Source organism: Lagenorhynchus albirostris, chromosome 15, assembly GCF_949774975.1.
Source record: "Lagenorhynchus albirostris chromosome 15, mLagAlb1.1, whole genome shotgun sequence".
NCBI lineage: Eukaryota > Metazoa > Chordata > Mammalia > Artiodactyla > Delphinidae > Lagenorhynchus > Lagenorhynchus albirostris.
Window position 1 is genome coordinate 55801217 of NC_083109.1, and position 24366 is coordinate 55825582.

At 44.3% G+C, this 24366-nt stretch overlaps 1 protein-coding gene across 13 annotated transcripts in view; it reads left to right on the forward strand.

Annotated features, from left to right (window-relative positions):
• RBFOX1 (RNA binding fox-1 homolog 1) overlaps positions 1 to 24366 on the forward strand; it is a 362962-nt gene that overhangs the window by 295254 nt on the left and 43342 nt on the right. For 12 of the 13 annotated variants that reach the window (XR_009535051.1, XR_009535052.1, XR_009535050.1 and 9 more), the window contains exon 9: positions 8686 to 8818. Coding sequence is in view for 10 of the 13 variants with exons in the window: in XM_060122300.1 (XP_059978283.1) it covers positions 8686 to 8818 (133 nt within the window). In the remaining 3 variants the exon portion in view is untranslated. Of the gene's footprint in view, positions 1 to 8685; positions 8819 to 19048; positions 19089 to 24366 lie in introns of all 13 variants that reach the window. The other variant, XM_060122304.1, reaches the window with a different exon arrangement.

Genomic DNA, 24366 nt, shown 5'->3' on the forward strand with positions numbered 1-24366 from the left:
TTTGGGGATTGTATACAACCCCCCTGATGCCAGCTCACATCCAGATGTGGAGCTCAACCCCAGTGGAGAAGGAAAACAGCTTGCCTTGGACTCTCATCAGGAACATGAGTCAGGAGTGATCCCCATGGCTTGTATCCAATTAGCAGAGAAGGAGCAAAGCCCTTCCAGGTGTCTTGAAATCTCAGAACATAAATATAGAATGGAAGAAACGGCACCCGCTCCCCTCCCCCCTCCCCTACCCCTTGGCCCCCAACAAGGTCTCAGGGAGGCATGTCAACAGATTGCCCTGCAAATTAACTCTGCCCATGATGAATCGGGGCTGGTTCTCTTGGATGTGATATGGATAGAGGGAGGTGATGGAGCAGCCTGTCCAGACACTAGTAGGGAAGTACAAATTGAGAGCCTCTAAGCAGCGTGGGGAGAGTGGACGTAGAAAGATTTTGCTCAAAGATGACATGGTATGCTTTCGTTCTAGCTGTCTTGTGTAATAGATAAGATGACAGGTCTAGTGTCAGGCTGCCTGGGTTCAGATCATTGGAGAGCTTCTGAGCTGCTCTCTACCTTCATTTCCCCACCAGGAAAGTGAAGATCAAAATAAGAACTGGTTCGTGTGGTTTTGTGAAGAGATTGTGAGTTCATCTGTGGGTTAGTGACTAGCAGCTGGTTCATCAATACAGTAGCATCTCCTCCATCTGATAATGGAGTACGAGAAGATGGAATTATGCCAACTGTAATCATGACTTTGCTTGGATTATTTCAGTTATCACAGCCTGAACTTTTAGACAAGTGAGGTCCAGAGTCACTCACCACTAACGTCTTCATTAAAGTTTCTCTTAAAATAGGCATCCTTTATAAGCAGCACCTTAGCAACTCTCACAGGTTCAAGAACTGTGAATCATCTTTCCTCTGTAACGGACCTACTATATGGCATCCTCAGTTTATCTGATGATATAATGAATAAACATTTCAGCAGTGACCTGGGACCAGGTAATCCTCTGGGTATTGGAGACACAGTATGGACCAAAATGAAGTCCTCAGGACACCCCAAAAGAGAGATAGATAACGAAGTTGCGATCAGATGAGGTGGTAGAAATAAGATGGTAAGTGAAGGGGAAAAAAAGGAGTGGTGTGATGGTGACAGTGGCCGTGTTGGGAAGTGTGGGGTGAAACTGAGAGGAAAAGCCTTTGAAGGAAGATGTGATGCTGGAACCAAGAATTGAATTAGAGAATCGATGTTTAGAGACTGGACAAAGGCGAGAATGTTTATCACTGAGAAGCAGCAGTCAGAGGAGGCTAGAAGAAAATGAGGCCTTTTAGCCTCATACAGTAAAGAGCTAGGCCAATAAATTCATCTTGGGCAATCAAGCCAGCACAATGTCCCCATCTTTTTTCCTTTCAAAAATGTGCCTCACTCTCCAAGTTCGAGTTCTTGCCAATTCCTTGGATGCGTCCTCATCAGACCTATAACAGCCTAGAAACTTCTGGCTAATTTGGATTTGACTAAAACTTTTGTACCATGACGTTATGTAAAGAGATTCAATTATGGTGCACAATGTTTTGTGAGTAACTACCTCCCATAAAAAGTTAATTAATCAGGGCTGTGTCAATTTCCCTGTGCCATGTCAATTTGCTGCCAGGTAATTAATCACTAATCACCCACCAAGCAGCAGGTGGGGGGAGGGGGGGACAATCCACGAGCCATTTATTGTCTTTCCCCAAATAAATGGCACATGCAGCCAGGAAGAAACACATCTTGCCTTTCATAATATTTTTATCGACACTTTCGCAAGTTGTAATAGGCTGCAGCAACAAGCAGCTGCAGTTCAATGGAATATGAATATTAAAGAAACAAATGAGTGGAGATTTATAGGACATTGCGTTTCTGTTATGTCAGTTTTGAGATTAAACCGAGCAAATGAACAGTGAAAAATTACTCTTCCATGTGGAGAATGGTGATTAGACTTGTACATTAATTAGAAATTTTTGTTTTCCTATTCAATGCATTTCAAATGAGGATGTCCTATAAGGAACTGTTTGTCCAAAATGTAGATTTATTCACTTCTAAACAGCAGTATTTAATATCAACATGCATTTTAAAATGAAACAAAAGCCGATCCCAAATGTGCATTTCAGGGATAAACGTATGTGCGTATGAGAACCAGAGAGTCCAGCAAATTGAGTGGCCATTTTGGTCTTTTTGTAGATGACTGCATGGATGGAACACTCCCTTTTTACCCCCAGACCTTTAAATGACTAAATTTCAACCAAATTGAAAGCCTTTCCATTTTGAGTTTGACCGAGAACTAAATAAATATGGTCCATCATATTACATTTTCCATTTAATGCCATTTAAAGACAGTGACCTAGTTGTGTATAAATTCTGTGCTACAAACCAATTTTATGTACCTTTCTTTGAGATTTGTCTTGCAAAAATGTGCAAACATTTTTGCCATTTGGAAAAAAATCATCAGGTGTTTTGGGGGTTTTGTTTTGGACAGCGCATTGTGAGGTTTAGCATACAGTGCTGTGCCTGTGAAATGGAGCTATAGCTGGCTGTTTATTTCACCTCAGTATGTTACCTATTATGCCACGTCCTAATTTATGGTGCAGCTCATGGAACGGGGCTTCCCTCAAGGGGAATCCTGCAGAACCCTGAACCTGCTGTTGAAACCGCGTCTGCACCCCCCGAATTGTGTAAGTGAATATTTCCTACTGTAAATTACCCACGGAACAATTGAACCCCAAAGGAGTATGAACATCTCTGTCTTAAAACATTTCAAGGGTCGGGGGAGGGTGGCATTTATGAAGCAAAGGAGAGGAAGAGCAGACAAAGAGAGAGCTCCCCCCCCCACCCCGCCTACCATCCTAACGGCACACCTTTTCAGGGCATCTGGCAACCTCATGCAAATTCAAACCCGTGCACAAATGCAAAGAATAATTGCCCGTTAAAGCAGTTGTATATTTTTATGGCTTTGATGCAGAATCTGCCCCCCTGTCGGGTTTTGCATCTGCTACTCTTCCATCTCTCCTGGAGCTCTAAAACTTTAATATGCAGTTTATAACCCTCAAGTATTTTCCACTGGTTTTGTGTATCTTTTCTTGGGATTTCAGGTGATCTCGTTTGTGTTTATTTTCGAAGGTAAGCACCACATTCGTAAAAGAGACGCGGGGGGGCGGGGCGTGGGGGCTATCACGTGTTCTTCACCGTAAATACATTGAACGCCGAGCTGGTCGGAGGTGGGAGGTGGAGGCTTTGTCTTGGCGGGGAGAAAGGCAATAAGCAGTTGACACTTTGGTAAGTGGCCCATTTGGCGGGGTTGATACACCCACACATCTTCTGTTTAAAAATGTTGATTTGCCTTGATAGTTGAGCACCTCACAGCACGCCTCTGGTTACATTCCTGAAGTTTCCGTTTCATTGAGTTCATTGGCGGAGGAGAACTCCTTATTGCCGAGAACTGAGATGGCTACTCTGCTAACCTCCTCCCAATATGCTCTGGACATAAATCTAGCCGAAGGTTGGGAGTGGGTGGGCTAAGGATGTTGATGTGTCAACAAGATGTGCAATTGGTATTTGCTCCAGAAGCTCTTGCCGTGTTTTCTTTGAGAGAAACTCATTTTTAGCTTATGAGTTAAATCCAATTTTCGTTGCAGTGATACCAGATTTTTCACTTTGATTCATGCTGGATCAGGTTTAAGAGGAAACCTTTCCAGTATAATGAACCTATGTTGTTTTTTTTTCCGGTCCCTTGTCTCCCTCATGCCAGGAACTAAGGATTTATTTGGTATCCACAAAGCAGCCTTAATGCTTTCCATTGTTCCCCATTGACGGTCTGTTTACATGCTTATTAACTTGAAGTTCAACTAGAAAAAAAAAAAATCAAACTCCAGCGTTGGCCTTCAGAAATAACTCTAATTTGGTGTCTTTTCTTTCTAACATTGTTCTTTAATTAACAAAGAGGCATTTACGAATATTGGACAGGGTGACAGGTAGATGACTTTTATTAGCATTGATTTACTCCATCTCAGAAGTGGAGAGGACATTGTGAGTTTCCACTTGGCATTTGCATTGGATTTATTAAACATTTATTGCCCACCTCCTGGATCCAAACTCCTGAACTGGGGTATTGATAAGAGGAGAGGACATGATAACTCAGCAAAAGAGACGTGTCACACTGAAATATAAGCACATAATTAAGATGTCTTCTTGTTACTGAGCCCAAGTTCGTGTGCTCAGTGCACAGTGAGGCCAAACAATACCTACATGTCGGAGTTTGGAGCACAGGAAGGTTTATCGCAGGGACATGCAAGGAGAGGGGTGGCTCAAAAAACCCCAAACTCCCCAAATGGTTTCAACAAAGCCAAGGTGAGGGAGGGGCGTGGCTGGTTGTTGCAGACTTCTTGGTGTCAGAATCCTTTGTTCTTGTAGCTGTCTGGTAGGTCAGGTCGGGATGTTCCTGTAACCTTCCAGCAAGACAAATGTTATTCTCTGTTTTGAACTTTTTATCTCTATATGAATGGAAAAGTGTTACACCCTGAAAAGCCAGAGCCTTGAGAATGGGCTGTCCTGTTTTGGGCTCTAGACAACATTCTTAAATCGAAGCAAAAGTAATAGAATACGAAGGTTTAAGTGAAAGAAACAGATTTAACATGGAGTCAGACTTATTCTTCCCTATTAACATTCTTTCTACATGGTTCAAGGATAATGCCATTTTGGTTTTGTTTTAATCTATATCTGAATCATCTAAGTATTCGCTTCACATGTGCAGTTAACCATGCTCAATAAGCCAACACACCTGGTAGGCAAGTAATTATGTGTATCCCTTGAGGGGGAACCAGTACTCTGCCCCAAGGCTGCGCTATTGTCTCTTGATTGCCCCTCCTGTGTCTTCCCAACCCCTCCCTTCCCTGATTAGCAACTGTTTGAACCTGCCTGTTGAAACTCATGGAAGGGGACACAGAAAGGCTTTTGTGCCCAGGAGCCCCACAGGGTCCTGCTTATTTTCTGGAGGAAGGGAGGGGGGAAGAAAAGAGGGGAACAGAAGGGAACATTCATCCATCACGGTGACTAGCTAGAGACTTCATAAAGAGACCCCTTGGCCAGCTCTAGACGGCAACAAGAAAGGGATAGCTGAGAAAACCATCCATCTGGGAGACTCGCGTGCCTTCTCCATGAAGCCCCTGTTACAATGGAACCTCCTTATTTTACCTAAGGGTACTTGGCCTCCCAGGAAGTTGATGTGCAGTCCTTCCCTTGTTCCTTTAACAAAATAAGAATCCCTCTAATGTGCCCTGCTTGGAGCAGCCCAAAGAGCCTGGTATTAAGACCCGTAAATCCCTTATCCTGCATCGAGAAGGATATTTTCTCCCTGCAGCAAAGGGGGTACAAAGTGGCATCCTGGCTCTACCCTTCTAGCAGCTTGTGTTCCCCTCGCTCTACTGCTGAGCTTCTGTTTCATGTTCTATCTCAACATCTAAATCCTCCAAGAATTATTGTAAAACCTGCTTGTCGCTGAGAGGGATCTTGTCTGGCTCGCTCCATGCCGTAGCCAGCGATAATGAATGGGTCAGCGTAATTACTGTGTTTCCTCACACAGGCAGCCAGCTGCTCTGCCAGATTGTGAACTTTTCATTTGCTTTATTTCAAAATCCAAGGTGTTCCTCTGAAAACTTAATATTTGAACTGTGGCACGATAGCGCTGGAGTCAAAGGCACGCTTGCTCATTTTCTCCCCAGTCCTAAAGCCAACATCTCCTATCTCATGACTCCTGGGCTTTTACGGTATTAGGTTTCCCTGCTTTTCCCATTGAGGTTGACACCTCTTTGCAATTTCAAGAACAGTAGTTGAAACACCAGCCAGGAAACATGGGTGGTGAGGGCTGGAAAGCTGAGAAGTAAGTACTGCTGTATGATTTGTCTTGAACGACAATTTAAAAAAAAGAAATAACCTAGGTGGTCTTCTCAGACATAAATAGAAAGATAAAAATCATTCTGACTTGATTCTACCAGCCTAGCATTTACCAGCATCAGCACAGAAGGATATGGTAGAATCCACGAAACAGGATAGCTGTTGGCCATTCAAGAACACAGAGAATTCCAGACGACAGCTAGTCTGCCTTCACTTCTGGGTCAGGGGTTATATTCCACTCCGTGCAATTCCATGAATATAGAATTGGGAATGGCTCCTGTGGGAAATCCCACTTCCTTCTTCTCCCCGCCCCTTGCCACCCACATGCAGCTGCAAACCTACTCTATCCAAGGACTCTGGGAGTAATGGGAATTAATGGGGTGAAGGGCTTCTACTCTTTATTTCTTTTCTTTTCTTTTAATTGAAGTATAGCTGATTTACAGTGTTGCATTAATTTCTGCTGTACAACAAAGTTATTCAGTTATATATATTATATATATATATATCAATACATTCTTTTTTTAGTATTCTTTTCCATTATGGTTTATCATAAGATAGTGCTGTGCTATACAGTAGGACCTTGTTGTTTATCCATTCTATATATAGAAGCTTGCATCTGCTAACCCCTAGCTTCCACTCCATCCCTCCCCCAGCCCCCTCCCCCTTGGCAACCACCAGTGTATTCTCTGGGTGGAGGGCTTCTACTCTTGAACGTGATAGAGGGGAGGGGAAAAGCCCTTCTCTGCCGTTTGGATGTAGGGTGGAGGCAAGTTTAACATAATATGAAATACAGCACCCTGTGAGAGGCTAGGTATTCAGCAAAATAGAGATCCTGGCAGAGGGAAGTTTGGATGTGCTGAGTTAACTGGGGGAAAGAGCTTCCTTGGCTGTGAGGCCTCTCTGAGCCTTTAGGGTCCTATGATGCCAAGAGAAGCTGTGTCCTTCCCAGCCTTGCCTGTTGTTACCAACACTGTCTGAAATCCCAGGGGAGTTGGAGCAGGGGAGGCAGGGCTGTAGATGGGGAGGAAAGCCCTCCCACCCTGGTTCATGTCATCTGTCTCCCTCTCTCTTGAAATCCTCAAAGCTCCTGTTAGGTAAGCAGGATGAGGGGAGAGAATGGAACAGGGAGACGAAGTTCCCTGGATAGTCTGTCAATCATTTGGCTGGACCACAGCCCACAGTTCATTCACTTGTTCATGCATGTAAGTCATCTAGAATCTACTGTGTCCAGTATCTAGAACCTACTGTGGACAAAATCAGGGGGCTTCTGCTGACCTGGGGGAGGCGCAGGGAGATGCAAAGATGAATGGGATACGGTGGGAGGCCTCAAGGAGCTGGCAGATGAATAGAAGAGGTAAAGGTAACAAATGACTGACATCTCTCAATACCTGTGAGAGGTTGGGTATTCTGCAGACTAGAGTTCCTGGAAAAATGAAGTTTGGGGGTTCTGGGTTAATGCTGTTAATGCACTTCCCTTACCTTAGGACTCTGAGCCTTTAATATAGAGCTCCTGGGACAGTCGTTTCCTAAAAAAGCATCCCCTCCACGGGATTCATTGTGGGCAACAGTGCCTGCTGCTAAGTGGGATGGGACAGGCATGGCCAGCATGGTGAGAGCGGTGAGATTCAGTGACAGAGGGAGCAGGAAGGCAGCGGTGGTGTTGTGAAGGCTTCAAGGGCCCTGATGCCTGAGGATTTGCAGACATCCTAGGAGGAATGACACCCCTGGCAGCGGAAGCCGTATTAATTATCAGGGATCTCAAGCATCAGGCTTACTTTCCCTGCTGACTCCTCACCAAGTCACTCTGCTCAGAGAATTTTCCCCCAGGGAAGAAAACTCTGCCCAAACCCTTTCCTTCAGAGTTGAATTCCCACACTTCTCTGCAATTATGTTTGTGGTAGAAATGGTTTTATAAGCTGTGTAAATGGTTAGGGGGCTGATGGGACCTTAGTAATAATTTGTTTCTTGGAGCCCGAGAGGTCCATACACCAACGATGTGTACACTTGTCTCTAGGAACGCAGTATTTCAATTTAAAATTTTTAACAAACAATATAGGTACATAAAGGAAAATAAGGAAAAAAATTAAAATGGTTGGGGGAAAGCTATGAATAGACAACTAACATTTACTTAATGAAGTTCAGCCCCAGAGATAACTACAAACACATTGAAATATGTATGTATATGAATTTGTATATATAACTATATAAATACGCATATATAAATACGCACATATACATATTCATATACCCACATGCATGCATACATGTATATACACACATCCAGGTATATGGTATATACACATATATACATATATTCACTTCCACATGCACACATGCTTATACAGATGTATGTGTACATATACACATGCATAGTGTGTGCTCATCCACATATATATCACACTGTGCATAGATGGGTGATAGGTAGACAGATTTGAGAGCACACTGCACATACATCTTGCAGTCTGTTGCAATACCTTTTTAAAAATTTAAGTTTGTGCAGTGAGCTTTTCTCTGGTTATTAAGAATGCTTTGTGAAGGTCTCTCCTTGACCTTGGGCACAGGGACCACGGGCTGAACTAGCCCATCCTTTCTGGAATCAGACCTTGGTCTCCTCCCTGCTACCCGCCTTTGGAAGCCTGACTCTGGGAAGGAAGGGGGGCAGGTGTCCAGCCTTGGCCTGCGGGGAGAAGGGTCCTGAGTGGGGGTGGGGAGGGGCGGGTGGTTCCCTCAAAGGCAGGAGTGCCTCTGAAAGCTCTGCTCTCTCCTGTCGCCCGCAGTGCCCGGCTTCCCGTATCCAGCCGCCACCGCCGCGGCCGCCTACCGAGGGGCGCACCTGCGAGGCCGCGGCCGCACCGTGTACAACACCTTCCGGGCCGCGGCGCCCCCGCCCCCGATCCCGGCCTACGGCGGGTAAGTGGGGCAGCCCCCCGACCCCGGGCGGGCCTCCCGCACCAGCACCCCTTGCGTGCGATCTAGCGCATGCCGGCCTTGACTGCCCGCCCCCCACCCCCACCCCGCCTCCCGGAACCGCCCGGCATGCAGCCCGCGCGCTTGCTGTGCAGCGCCTTGCAAAGAGTCTTGAAAAATGAGTGTAATTCGTCTTGTCATGGTTGGTGCCTTTAAGCATTCTACATGTCACATTTTGTTATGTAAATTCTCTTTGAGACTGAATGCTGGAGAACAGAGAAATGGTTACAGCCCAAGACGTCTTTCTGATGATTGCAAACATCTGGTGATTAAGGAGGTTGGATCATATTTGCCCTTTGAATCCCTCGGTGGAGGGACAGGAGGGTTTCAAACGTACAATCCACTGGGGCGGTCTTGCCCCCCTCCCCAAAGACATCTTGTGCTTCAAGGTGAATGAACCTTTGGCCCAGAAGAGAAAATTAGGTGTCGAGTCTAACGCAAACTCTTGAAGTTCAAAGAAATTGGAAGTGACTCATTTAGTTGGATTTTCCAAAATTGCCTTTGCCTTCCTTTTTCCCTCTCTGAGGACAATGCAGATTGATTTGTTCCCCAAGGCCCGTTTGGTCTTTCTGTACATGGACTTTGCTGTTGCCGAGTGAATATCAAGGAATGGTGGTGAATGCTGAGGAAAAAAAATTGGTACTGGCGTAATGGGCTGCTTTCTTGAAGTGCTACCCTTTCTGCCTCGCTGTTAGGAATCCTCCTAGAACATTCTGGTCCCCTGGAGTCGGAGAGAGGGAAGTCTCTAAGGCAGTCGTCCTCATGGGACATTGGGAATGTCTGGAGACATTTTTATTTTTGTTTGTTGTGATATCATCTACTGGGTAGAGGCCAGGGAGGCTGCTAAAAATCCTACAATGCACAGGACAGGACAGGACAGCCTCCCAACACACCCCCCAACACAAAGAGTTACAGGGCCCAAATGCCAATAGCACCACTCAAAGGAAAACTCAGCTATACCCAGCACAGTCTGGCCAGGAGACTGGCTTTCTGGTCTCTAGAAAGAATCTGGCTATATTCAGGACTGTGTGAAAGGGTTAAATGCATTTTCTATAGCTCTTTGGCTTATCCATCTTTTAGAAAACCTGAATAAGCCTAGATCATCTCTATTCTGATGACAAAGGGAAACACTCTTTGTTCATTATTTATTCATATCTCACGCATTCCCAAGTAGAGCATTTGAAGTGTTTTAAAAACGAATGCAATGAAACAAAGTTAAGAATATTAAGAAGTGAAATTTGATGAAATCATCAGGAAGGGAAAATAAAAGCAGAGAAATAAGACGATGTCCATCATTTCTGTATTGTCATTAGAGTTTTTTTACCGAAAAGGTGGAGGATAATAACGAACCAAGGATGAATCGGCCTTAAATTCTCCCGACCGTCCAAAACAGTGCGTCTCCACGTCCTAAGCCTTATGTATCTGACTGTGTACTGTAAGGAATCATTGCTAGTATGATCATTATCTCCAGCCCACAGTGTTGAGCCCATTTTTAGATTCAAAAAGGCAGAAACAAAGATTTGTTATTCCCGAGGTCACATCATGAGTTATGAAGAAAAAATAAGTTACCCTTTAGGCTCATGAAAGCAAGATTCATAAGCCGTAAATGCAGAATTGCATGTTTATATCACATTAGTTCGTCTGAAAATCTTATCTTACCTTAGTAGATGGTAATTGTCGCTTTTTGGTCTATGTACCCTCAGTATATCACTACTATATTGAGCAGGAAAAAATAAAATTGTATGGCTTATCCTCATGTGAACAATTTATAAAAATCTCAGAGTAACACACCTGCTGTAAAATTGAAATTTGCTAAACTTATAATGAACTTGCTCTTTGCTGGCAATAACCAGGTATAACTAATGCCATGTTCGCCAGGGAGAGAACCAGGCATCTCCAAGCGGTGAAGCACGTTGGTGGTGACTGCTTTGGACATGATTTCATTTTAATATTCCAGTGATCTTCCTAATCATTTTGGTTATAATGGTGAATTGTGCCTCTTCACTGGCAATATTATGGTTGGAATTCTGAAACCACACCTAGTAGGAAGACAAAATTCTCAAGACGGGCAGAGTAGGAAATTCAGAAGGGCTAAGGGTGTGTGTGTCCATGTGTGCATGCTCTATAAGAGCAGATTGAAAAGGAGGAAATTCAGCTAGTTGCCTGGGTGTTTTGCTGGATTACAAACTGCCTGGAGTGCTTTGAAATGAAAAAGTGTGAACTCAGCATCTTCAATGAAGGTTCCTTTCCCTTCATTGGCTTAGGCTGAAGGAGTCCACGGGGGGGGGGGGGGCGGGGGGGGCCTGGGAGGGGCAGCCCATCTTGGAGAGGAAAAGAGCTGAGCAGGACACAGAGCAGACATTGGCTGGAGTCGAGAGCGCCCTGATCTATGTTAAGTGGAAGCAAGTAGCAGAGAGGTTGGAAACCCATTTCTGTTTCCAGGGTGACATTAGCAGGATTCAGGTGGTCCCAGGAATAGTGTGGATTTCCTGTAGCTGTTTGTCTTCAAAGTCCTTTAGTTTCCTGATTTCTAGATTTGACTGTCTTTTCCCCAGTCCAGTTAATTGCTTCTCTCAGCTCGATGCACTGTCTTACGCTAAGGATGCTGAGGCAAATGGCGCCTTTGGAGGAGTTTCTTACAGTCAGGCACGGGGAACACCATAGATGCTAACGATTTCAACAAATGTGATAAGTGATAAGATAGGGTGTTGAGTGAGCACCAGCTTGGGTTCCAGAAAGCTTCCAGAGAGAGAAGAAATCCAATCATTTCCATTGTAAATCAATTATACTTCAGTTAAAAAAATTTATTTTTTATTTGAAAAGTTTAAAACCAAAAAAGAAAACAAAAGAAAGAATCCAATCAGGAAAAATCCAATCATTTCCTAAATTGCCACATTAAGCTCTCATTCTGCGATGCTCCCTCATACTCAGAGGCCCCCATCTTTTCATAAGCCAGCACCTGAGAAAAACTGCATTTATTAAGGAAGAATCTACTTTTCCCATTGTCACCAATTGAAGACATATCTGTCATCCTAAACCTTTGTTTTCCATGAAGTATCCAATATGAATACTCTGTTACTAAAATTGCAACGAAGAATGTGTCATTTATCCTATGTCCAGGTATAGCTTCCTTTTTTTTTTTTTTTTTCTGAGAGATTGAAAAAAATCCACAGAACCTCCAAGGCCACCTTTGAGAAGCCCTGAGTGACCCTGGGAAGTATCCAACGTCAAGATAGTCACCCAGGAGGAGTCACTAAGGATGCTCTTATATTTCCTTTTACTGATTTGGTTTTTCCCTCCACGTCCTGATATTTTCTGAAATTTCTCCCAGCAAGTAAAGAATGTAGGTTATGAAGAGCCCTGTCTCCTCTTTCTCACATAGCTAAATAGAAAGTCATTGGGACATTAATTCATGATCACTCCTGGTGGCGGGGGGAAGGCTCTACTTGGACCGGGGATCACAGGAATGAGAGGAAAGCCCTAGACTGGCCCAACCAACCCCTTAGTGATTGCCAGCATTAACTGAGTGAGAATGGGTGATGAGTTAGAAAGCTAATGTCTACACAGTCTGTAAGATTGTTACAATCCTATAAAGACACAGACTGTGGGGCAGATGAGATTGGCTCCTGCTTTTCTGTCTCGTACTGCCCTGGGTAGCCGACTTAACCTCTGCCTTAGCAGGTGAGTGAAGACTACACCTGCCTCCGTAGGGTTGATAGAGGATGAAATAGGGAGATGCAGGTAAGGTTACAACGTAGTCAGTTCCATCAAATGGCACGTGTGAAGTGAACCGTAGCTACTGTTGTTGCTGTTAACGTGGTTATTGACTTTTTATTAGCTGCTCATACCCTCCTCTTTCTCAAGGGTCCCCTCTGGCTTATGTTGAGTACCCATATCTTTCCTTCCATGAGTCACGTACCCGTTGGCTGGGGGACTCCTACAGTTCACAGACCTCCATTCCCCATACGCCACAGAGACGGCTTTGGACAGAGGCACTTCAGTGGTTTATGGAATCTGTAGATTGGAAATAAAATATTAACTAGTGAACAGTCTCAGGGAGAGCTAAATGGCCCAAGTCGTCCATATTTCTCCTTGCATTTGCTCCTGGAGTCTGTTTAGATAAATGGCTACCATGTCCAGTCTGTCTTCCTAGGACTCATATTTGGGAGAAATTACCCATTGGGTAGTTGTCATCCAAGGGAGCTGGCAGGCTGATGATGTGTGGATGAAGACGGAAGGTAGAAGCGTAAGAGACACATACACAGGCTCAGGACAACATCGGATGTTACAGGACAGCAACTAAACCTCAGTCCTCTCCCCACAAAACCCTATGAGATTGGCCTCACCAAGTTCTTGTTCTTAATTAGTTAATTAACTAACAGCACCTTATCAAGTGCCTACTATGTACCCATCACATTGTATGGGGCTAGGGATGTAGAGAACCATAGGAGATTTTTAAAGTTATTCTTCTAAGTTAAGCACCCAGCATTTGCTATAGGGTTTTTATCTTGGCTCTCTGGATATTTTTGAGCAAGACATTTTGTACTTTCTCAAGTCATTAATTATGTCACATGTATGTACAACCTCTCAGAGATACCATGAGAAGTATTTTGAGCTGAATATGCTACTCTAAGTGCAAGAAAGATACGGTGGTATCCCAGGAAAAAACTTCTTACAGAATGAAGCCCATACACAGAGCCTTTGGGAGTGCTTTCAGGTTAGGTCCTGAAGAAGCCTTTAGAACAGTGTGTGCAAACGTTTCTTTCTGTAAATCAACCATGTTTTTTGGTTTTAATTTATAAATGTCTTATCCTCAGATTGTATTATCTGATGCTTGGGACGTTTCTCGATGAACATAAACATTAGGTCATCATCACCTAGCCCCAGAATACTTTCCAGAATTCTCTTTAGCTTTTTTGTTTTTTTGGTTTTGCCGTGAATTCTTGTTTAAATTCTCAGCCAGTTTTAAAATGTAACCTCTCACATTAAAAAAAAAAAAAAAGCCTCTTAATTGAGTGCATTTAAAGACAAACACTCTAAGTCAGTGGTTCTTAAATTTGGGGGGAGAATGTGGGATGTCACAGATGCCTTTGATAATCTAATTAAAATATGTATTTTCCCCAGGAGAATGTCAGTGTACATACACTGCCCAATTCTATACAAATGCTAGTGAGTGTATGGCCCCACCTGATATCCATTCAGAAACAACTAGATTTGAATGCATTAAAAATATTATTTTCCACTTGGAATGGGCAGTAAGATAAAGCAGCTTTAAATAACCTTTCCTTCAAGAATGTATTTGTGGTTGGGATATATTATGTTACCCAAACAGATTGTATAGTTTGGGCATCGCATGATTTCTTTCTTTCCTTTTTTTATAAAGTAAACTAATTTGCTGTAGTGCAATCATTCCCTGCTTGCATTCATTCAAATATTTAACTCCTGTTATTACCTTTCTAAGAAAATGAGATGTGCATTAGCATCACGCTCTTGTGAAAGCATATTGCAGTTCCGAAGAGATTACAGTTACCTTTGCATGGCTAGACAGACCGCCTCTGCATTAAAATAAGGCTGCACCTGTTCAATGCATGATGGCAACTCTCTTCTCTCGTACTGGGATGTGGCTAATTTATTGATAGCTATGCATTAGACATCATCCCCTGCCCTCATTTCCCTTCGCATATGCACCTGTTTAGTGGGGTTTTAAAAAAATGTTTGGATCCATTCTCGAAAACCAACATGGGACTTTCTAAGAGCTTGCCTATAACCAGCTCCTATTTAGAATAGGACCTGGGAAGCTGACCTTCAGGGTTGTCTCAAATGTAAAGTAAAATGACACGTGGAGGTTGGTGCTCCGTAGGGCAATAAGCCTATTAGTCCTAGGACCGGCAGCGTCAGCGTCCCATTACTTGTTAAAAATGCAAATTCTTAGACCCAGCCTCCCCACCCCGCCGTCCAGATCTGTTGATTCAGAACCTCTGGGCTGGGCATGGGGCCCAGCCATCTGTGTTTTAACAGGCCCTCGAGGTGGTCCTGATGCCTGCGGAAGTTTGACCACTGCTGCCTGCCATGGCAATTAAAAATGTGGGCTGTGAAGCCAATACAACCTGGGCTAGAATCTCAGCTTCTTCGTCAGTACCTAGCTCTCTCCGTTTCACTCTCTTGATGTCCAAAGAGGCATTGTCCGTCTCATAGGGGTATTTTGAGGATTAGGTGGGATAATGATAATTAGGTCAGACTAGGGACGGACACAGAGGAATCGCTCTCTAGGCGTGAGGGCTCGTAGCGATCACATTCATGCTATGACTTAGGAAAAAAACACAGAGTATCGTGATGAAACTCACAGCCCATCAAGTGGCTTTGTTTCATGCCGCCAATGAGGATGGCCATATCGGTTCCTAGCTTTTTGGAGTCATTGTGAAGGTAGATCACTCACCCTCAGGTTCGTTTCTCTCCAAACTGTGCAGGTGTTGCCCATAGTGAAAACCAGCAGTCCCTACCCTGGGCGGTTTGTAAGAGCAGCTAGAATTCTCCACTTCCTTTCTTAGGGAAGCCACCACAGTTGGCTGAGCCTCTGAACACCCCCAAACTAGAAATTATGCCCTGGACCCTGTAGACATTGGACCTTGCATTGGCTGTTCCCTTTGCCTGGCTTGCTTTTCCTCCCTAGTTCCTCTTGAACTAGCTCAGGCGCTGGGGTTTCTGGGCCGTTCGCTGGGGTTCCCTCACCTCTGATGCCAGCTCTCCTCCTTCCATTACCAGGTCAGAGCGCCATCATTCCCCTCCTCTGCAGCAGCTCTCGCGGCTGCCACCTTACACCAGGGTACCTGGCTTTGTGCCTCCCTGTAAGCTCCCTGGGGGCAGCCTTAGCTGGTGGACTTGCCCTGAGCCTCAGCATCCTGGTTGGAGGGTAGTAAGCATTTCAACAGCAGAGGAATAGGGCTCATCAGTCAGTTTGTTTGAGTCTGTTCAAATGAGACGCCAGATCGCATGTTCCCTTTGGTTCTCTGTCTTGTAAACGTGGGATGTCAGAGTCCCTGAGTAATCTTCTGTGGTCCATGGCGGAGGGCAGAGCGTGGCAGCCAGGTCACCTGGCGGAACAAGCCTAAGGCAAACATCGGGGCCTGTTCCTGACTCACTTCTGGGAGCTGTTGGTACCAAGAGGCTTGCCATGGAGGCACGCAGCTGACCACAGTGTGCATAGACCTTGTCCTGATGAAAGAAGGGGCCCTTTTCTCAGCCAGAGCTCTGCCTCAGCAACTCCTGGTCCTGTGCCCCCTGGAACAGCCCCCAATGTCTGCAAGAGCAGACACAGATGGAGTCCCCCTCTACAAATATTTAGAGAAAGGCATCCCTTCCCATATTTGAATGTATATTAATGTTTGGTTAAATATTAATATATTGTTCACATGTGCATCACATTCTGTCTAGCCTCTTGCACTGGTATCCTAAGTCCGGGTCCAGGTTTTTGGGTTTTATTGTTTGTTTGTTTGTTTTTGGCCTCACCGCGTGGCTTGTGGGATCTTAGTTCCCCGACCAGGGATCGAACCTATGCCCCCTGCAGTGGAAGCTCAGAGTCCTAACCACTGGACTGCCAGGGAAGTCCCAGGGTCCAGTTTTCGAATCTTACCCCCCTCACTGACAACAGCCATTGATGCTGAATAACCAGATGAAGATTCTACCTAGAATTGCTCTGTGTCACCTTCTGTCACCTACTAATGGCCAACTCCCCCTTTAAACTATGGGCAGTGTTCACTCAATAGATATTTACTTACATCTTCAGTGTGAAAAGCAATGTGTTGGCCATCAAGTGGGATAGAATGTTGAGTAAGCTATTGGGTGCAACTTTCAGGGTGAAATGAGCTGCCTACACAAATGCCTTTAATATTTGACCAATATTTAAAATTGTTGGACCAAGTGAGGATTTGAGGATTGGAAAACGTGGTGCTGGTGTTCACAGGAAGGAGGAAGAACTCCGCTTGGGGTGGGCACTGGATAAAGCTCATAGTGATGTGATATTTAATTAGAACTTTGTTGGCAACTACCTCGCTCATCGCTTTGCACACATCACCTAACTCAATCCTCCCTTGATGTGGGCACTTAACCTCCTTCCCCATTTCACAGATGAAGAAGTGAAGCTCAGGTAGCTTCGGTCATTAGTCCCAGGGCGCATAGCTGCTGACTGCTGAGGCTGTGACCCAGATGCCCGTGTGTTTCCTCTCTAACTTGGCTCTTGAATGGTGTTCTGCTTTTGGATGAGGTTATCAGGAGATAAGGCTTCCCTGGCACAAGGACCAGGACTTGCAAGGGCGTGATGTCATGGAGGAATGGACAGTGCTGTTCTGATCTGGCTGAATGATCAGCTCTGGGCCCAGTCTTGTTGGCAGAGGCCAGCCCTGGCTTCTGACCCCCAACAGGCAGTATCTTTTTATGTTGGAAACGTTGAAAGAGAAATCAAAGCCTAGCTCAGGATGCCACTTACCTCTGTATCTCGGATTAGGGTTTGACGCTGCTTGACAAGTGCTCTTGTGAACCGGAGCGCCTTTTCGATCCAAACAAAAACAGCTGAAAGCGATTCCTACTGACCTACTTAGCATGTGAAATCCCTGCCCCGTTTTTAAAGATGATGGTACTTGGGGTTTAACCAATCAACTCTGAAAAGCTCTGAGAAGCACGCTGCAGTGTTCTCCAGCAAACCAGTGTCACTGCCGTGTGCGTGTGTGCATGTGCGTGTTGTCGAGTGTCTCCCCTTGGCTCTCGATATGCTTGGCTTACCTGCGGGTCCACTCTGCTCCTGAAACCTGCTGGAATCCTTCGGTAATCAAAGTCCTGCTTCTGTTAGGACTGCAGCTCCATTCGACGGTGGGGCGCATTGGAGAATTTGCGGTGGGGCGCATTTGACAGAATCATAAATCATCTGTAAATTCCAGGGGAAGAGATCAGGGAAGGTTATTAATAACAACTGCTATCCTTTGGAAACATGCCTTAGAAACCCGCATTTTTGTATTTGAGATGTTCTGGGATCTTCACAAAGGCCTGTGAGGTGCGCAGGCTACATGGGATCCTCATTAAACCCGTTTTAATGCTTAGGAATTTTAAGTCAGTTTCCTAGGAGCACAGAGCTGTGAGCTTCTTTTCCTGGATATTTCACTCAAGGTAAACCAAAAAACTTCTGGAAAAGTCCAGGATCTTTTATTTACCCCGTCCTGTGAAGTCCCTTCTCTGAGATGACTAAATGGACAGGAATCAGAGAGCGGCTGTGAGGCCAGGCTTGTTCAATCATTATGTGGGAGTCTGCTTAGTCTGGTTATAATTTATGCGAATATACACACAGACATAGGCGTGTACACACACATGACTCATGAGCCCACATACACACAGATGTGCACACACATACTACTACACACATATGCACAATATCTACATTCATATACACATGTACACACATGCACTTATACGCATGTACATGGTATACACATGCACACACGTATGCATTTACATGTTCAAAGTAACGCACACATTCATATATACGCACAAAGCACACCCATATACAAAAGCACACATATTTTTGCACACACATCTACACACCTGTTCACACACCCGTATAATTAGAGATATTCTACATGTACCATAAAAGAGGGGCACGTGGAATTACCAAATAGAATACTGGAGTGTGAAAGAATACAGAAGAAAGTTTCTGAGATTGTCTGGATTGTGCAATGCCCCTGAGGTCACTCAGCTCTAACCCGTACTGAAAATGTGACATCCATACGCCTGCTCTTATCGATCATATATTTTAAGCAGATGATTTTTTGTCCGGGGGGACCTAGATGGTTTGGCTGAATGCAAACCCCGATCCTCATATCTGCGCGGGTCACTTAAAATAAACGTGAATCCTCTTTGCATTTCTACACCCCTCCGGAAAGATTGGAAAGTCTGGTACCCAGCACGCCACCATGTCCTGATTCTGGGCCGACACCGAACCCCAGCCTAATTTTCTCAGTCTGATGGACTGCCGTTGTCTCCAACCTCCTTAACCAATCTGAAAACGATCCTCGGTTCCTGTGTTTCGGATCTTGTGACCAGACTAACTTCGCCAGTGCAGGGGTTGGTGTGTCTGCATGGGGAAATGCACTAATATGAATGTTTTTCTTTGTGTGTGCACCCTTGCAGTGTTGTTTACCAGGATGGATTTTATGGTGCAGACATTTATGTAAGTATTCATTAACGTGCATGCCATCCTTGTTTCCTCCCGAGTCATTCTTTTTACAAGTTTGCTGCAAATTTCTCTACTGGGTGCCGCCCGTTTTCTCTTCCTGTGAGAAAGTTCGAAGGCTTGGAGGACTGAAGGCCTTCTGCTCATGATAGCCGTCGTGCTGTTGAGTGAGTGGCATTAACTCCCTGATTAACTTCAGAATAAACGCAAAACACCTTCCCCAAAAAGATGACATTTTTCCCATGTCAAATTAAAGACCCTCCTTCAAAAAGAAATCCTCTCTGAAGTTCTCAGTATGGTCTGTGTGTTTTCAGTATAATATGTAGGATGACAGCTGTAGTTACCAGCTGTAGAGGGTGAAAATATATTTTCATGGCTGATGTTTTGGATGTTTTCTTGTAAATATATTTAATTGTTGATCACTACAGCCCCAGAAAGATATTTCTTCCCCCAAACCCCGTTTCTCTCTCTCTCTCCCCCACTGATGATTTTAGCAAGAAATATCTCCTAACAAAATACAGGCCAACTTGTGCATTCAACTCTTATTTTTTTCAACTCTTTATTCCCTCCATCTCCCCCAAACAGTTACCTGATTTAGAATTATTTGTCCAATTTAGAATTGTTTGTTAAATGGTACCACTTTATTAAGCTTTTCACTTTTAGAGAAGAGGAGGATGTTTCTCATTATGGGGCCATAATTAAATTTACCTAACTTGATCTAGAGGTAGTTATTCACCCATGGTATGATATTAGCCTCAATGTTTTGAAAATGACTTGGAATAAACACAATTTAAAAGAAATGGGTGGGGTTGGGGGGTATTTTCTAAATCATATCATTTTTATTACGAGGGACCTCAAATAAATTCAGTGGAATCATATTTGTTGTTTTATAGATTAGATAACAAAGAAAAATGTAACCGTATTTCTGATCAAATTGAGGCAATTTACTAGAAAATAGGAAAGACACTAGTTATTTAATTTCCTTCCCTTCGAATTTCAAATAATTACAATTTTAAGGCAGAGTATTAATCTCCATCAATGATGAACTTGGGTTTTATTATAATTGCATCAAGTACATTTATTATAATCTGTGGGTTAGGTTTTTTTTTCCCCCCTTAATGAAATGAAAGAGCAACCTACATGTTCTTTATTCACCCAGGGAACAACCTATTTCCTTCTTGTGTGTGTAGCTCCATCCGCTCCTTCTCAAGTCCTCTTTTTCCAAACTCTGAGTTTATACCATTTTAAATAGAGAAGCAGGCAGGGGCTAAACAGGCTGGGCCTCCTCCAAATCCTCAGTTAACCCATGAACCCCAACATCAGTCTATACCCTTCCCCTAGGGTAGCCTCTGGATAGAGGATGCAAATGGAGGGAGTTAGGACTTAGTTTAGGACATTTTATTTTTAATTTTGGAAATGGAGGAGAGTAGAGAAGGGATGGAGAAATTAGAAAAAAAAGAAAATACACAGAAAGGAAAACTATCTTCATCAACACTCACCCAAGGGGAAAAAACATGTGGACATTACTAAGCCTAGCTAAAATCAAACACATTACAATTATTAGCTGCCATTTACTGAGTGTTCCCTTCTCTATAAAATGACAATAATTTATTGAATTATTTGTAAGATGACAATGACTTATTGAATTATTTGTGCTGTCCTATGGGTAGGTCAAATTGGTGTCTCTTCCTTGCCTCATAGCTTTTTAGTTTTTTGTTGTTGTTGTTGTTGTTGCGGTACGCGGGCCTCTAACTGTTGTGGCCTCTCCCGTTGCGGAGCACAGGCTCCGGACGCGCAGGCTCAGCAGCCATGGCTCACGGGCCCAGCCACTCCGCGGCATGTGGGATCTTCCCGTACCGGGGCACAAACCCATGTCCCCTGCATCGGCAGGCAGACTCTCAACCACTGGGCCACCAGGGAAGCCCTGCCTCATAGCTTTTTGTATAACAGGAAGTAGAAGCTTCCTGAAGGTACAGGTAGTAGGAGCCCACAAATAAGGAAAAAGAATGGGCGAGAGTAACAGATAGAGAACATCTGCATTGGTTGAGACCAATGAAAAGCCGCGAGAACAAGGCAAGTAGAGAGAGCAAAGGGACTCAGAGGAGAGCATCCAGACTAAGGTGGAAAGAGAAACTCCATTCAGGGAGAAAAGCTCCAAAAAAGTCCCTTTGTGCTTTCGGTTCCTTTTGGGGGTTTTGCTTCCCACTGGGTGAGGTTTGGATGAACAGAGTTACGTCAATAACTTCAAGTCCTGAGTTTCCTGGTGCCAAGGCTTAGAAATCTGTCCCTTTTGCCCTTATCAAGCCACCCTACTAGCCAAAAACATTTATATATTTTTCCCACTGTTCATATTATGATAAGATTTTAAGGAGGCAGCTCCAGACAGGCAATTCGGTGACGGAAAAGCTAACTGAAATACGAAGTTTTAGCTTTGTTTACGCAGCACATTTCTGTCCTCTTTCCAGGAAGGTAGCTTCTGGAATACTTTACTCTGTATCTGAAGGCGGCTTTGGAATCTTGCTGCATGGGTGGTGTATGTATGTGGGGGACAGTGATGAACTAGACTCTGCCCCATCAGGGCAGCAAACCAAGGGCTCATAGATGGCCTTAAGTTGATTTAAGGCAAAAAAGAATATGAATATTTCCTGCACTCTAAAGCTTATGGTGCAGGATTCATCCTGGCCAGAAGTATATTATAATCTTGAATGTGCGATTTCAAGCTGCTACCCCTACCTCCTTTTAGATACTGGTATGTTCTGATGATTAGAAATGTCCCCCGTGCTCCATTTTTTTTTAAAGAAATGATGATTAAAGAGGTTCATAAAAAGGCACGCAAGGTTCTATTTTATTTAAAGGAAGTGTGTGGCTTGCTTGTTTGATCTCATTAAAAATAGTGCACTAGCACAGGGAGATCAGCTCGGTGCTTTGTGACCACCTAGAGGGGTGGGATAGGGAGGGTGGGAGAGAGACGCAAGGGGTGGGTATGGGGATATATGTATACGTATAGCTGATTCACTTTGTTGTACTGCAGAAACTAACACAACATTATAAAGCAATTATACTCCAATAAAGGTGTTAAAAAAAATAGTGCACAATAAATAGGTCTAGGGCCATCCTCCGAAGACCTGGGACATGTCTTAGACACATTGGTCCCCTCTAATAGGTCTAAACCAGTTATTTCTTTTTCATTTTATTGGGCAGAGTAGTAAGCTTCTGGCTTTGGTTACTTTTAAGGAAAGTAAGGGGAGGCTGCTCTCCAAATCTTCCTGCCCCGGTTATCCTCAGCCTTGACAGTGGATCAGAGCAACCCAGCAACTATAACAGCATGGGTACCAGAACGACTGACCTTTTGTACATACCCTGCTTTCTCCACTCCTTCTCCTCTTTGTCGTCCAAGGTCCCCATCCCTCCCACCTGATGGTGGAGCCCTCTGGCATCTCCCAGTCCTGCCAGAGCACAGAGGATTTGAAAGACCCGCAGGATCCCCGTAACTAGCAATCCCCCTTACCCAGAATTAGCTCCTCTTAAACGTTTCAGGGAAGAGAAGATTGAAGCGAGAGAGAGAGTGATAAGCATGGACATCCTGAAAGTGCTGGAGGCAGTGGATTTGTAAGAAGATGCTGTGAGCTAGAAGCTAAGGTTCAAAACCAGGGCCGCTCCTTTGGGCTGAGTGCAGAGAAGAATCATCTTACTAGGGAGCCCAGCCCTGCAGGGGAAATACTGCCTGTTATGCTCAGGCCCAGTGCAGATGGCCACACGTCAGAGGACACAAGGGATTTCTGAGTCAGCAAGGAGGGTCACAAAAGTCGTCACGTGGGTCCCTTCTACCTGAGGACACACTACATACACACACACACAAACACACACACACTTTTAGTATTTTGAAAGGTAGGAATTGAGCTTCCATCACTAGCCTATCAAACCTACAAATTCACTCATTGTTTAGTGGTACCCATTTCCATAAATTCTTTTGAATTAAAAAGTGGGCCATGGCACAACATTGTAAATCAACTATACGTCAATAAAAAAAAAAAGTGGGCCAAGTTAATGAAAAAATATATAAACAATAGGAGAAGCGATACATGGGTATGATCAACCATTTGAAAGTTGAAGGACCACGTCCCCAGGACCTGCAAAGCAATCCATTAGATTTAGGGGTGAAGCTAGAGATCTCATAAGGCTGGCGTCAATCAAGGAGCTGAAAATAAGGGTTACTGAACTGAACCAAGACAAGTGTTTTCACCTGCTCAGGGAGATAGCAAAGAATATGGCATTTGATCAAAAGATAACTATTGAAAATGCAGAGAAGGAAATGATAATAGAGCTGTTAAAAAAGATCTGAGAAACTCTCAGTAGAAACAAAAGTAAGAGAGTAGAGTTCTGGGCACTGGAAAGAAGGGAAGAGAAGACGGGGGAGCAGGAGGGCAGAGAGAGCCAGAGAGTGAGAGGAAGAATGAGAGAGAGAGATGATATAGAGTAATGGTATCTTTTTTTTCTTGTTTTTTTTTTTTAGAGCTGCATTGGGTCTTCATTGCAGGCTTTCTCTAGTTGCGGCGAGCGGGGATTCTCTTCGCTGTGGTGGGCAGGCTTCTCATTGCAGTGGCTTCTCTTGTTGCAGAGCACGGGCTCTAGGCGCGTGGGCTTCATTAGTTGTGACATGCGGGCTCAGTAGTTGTGGTTCACGGGCTCTAGAGTGCAGGTTCAGTAGTGTGGCACACGGGCTTAGTTGCTCCACGGCACGTGGGATCTTCCCGGACCAGGGCTCAAACTCGTGTCCCCTGCATTGGCAGGCAGATTCTTAACCACCATGCCACCAGGGAAGTCCTGATGACATAGACTATAAATGTTAACCTCGCTCCCTTTTATTAGAAAAGCCCTAAGCTTTCTAACACTCAATGCAGCTGAGAGGCTCCCTAGTGAATATGTCTGGATGAGATTCCAGTGCATTTCTGCATCACGCCTAAATCCCGTTATAACAAGGTTCTGGGTGACACCATGACTTAAATACAATTATTTCTGCATTCATGTCACTCTGCTGTCCATGGATCTTAAAAAGGTGTCCTCATTTCACTGATGTTTGAGCTCAGGACAGAAGTGTCAGTAGCATTGAAAGGTGGGAAGAGAAAATTCTCCAGATAAAAACCCCAAGTGTTTATTCCTGAGATCCTGTTTTCAGGATCTGATCCAGCTGGGGGTCGTCATTAGGCTGGTCAGTAACGATGGGGGAGGAGGCAACAGCCCATCCAGAAGTTAAGCACGTCCTGTGTAAGAGACA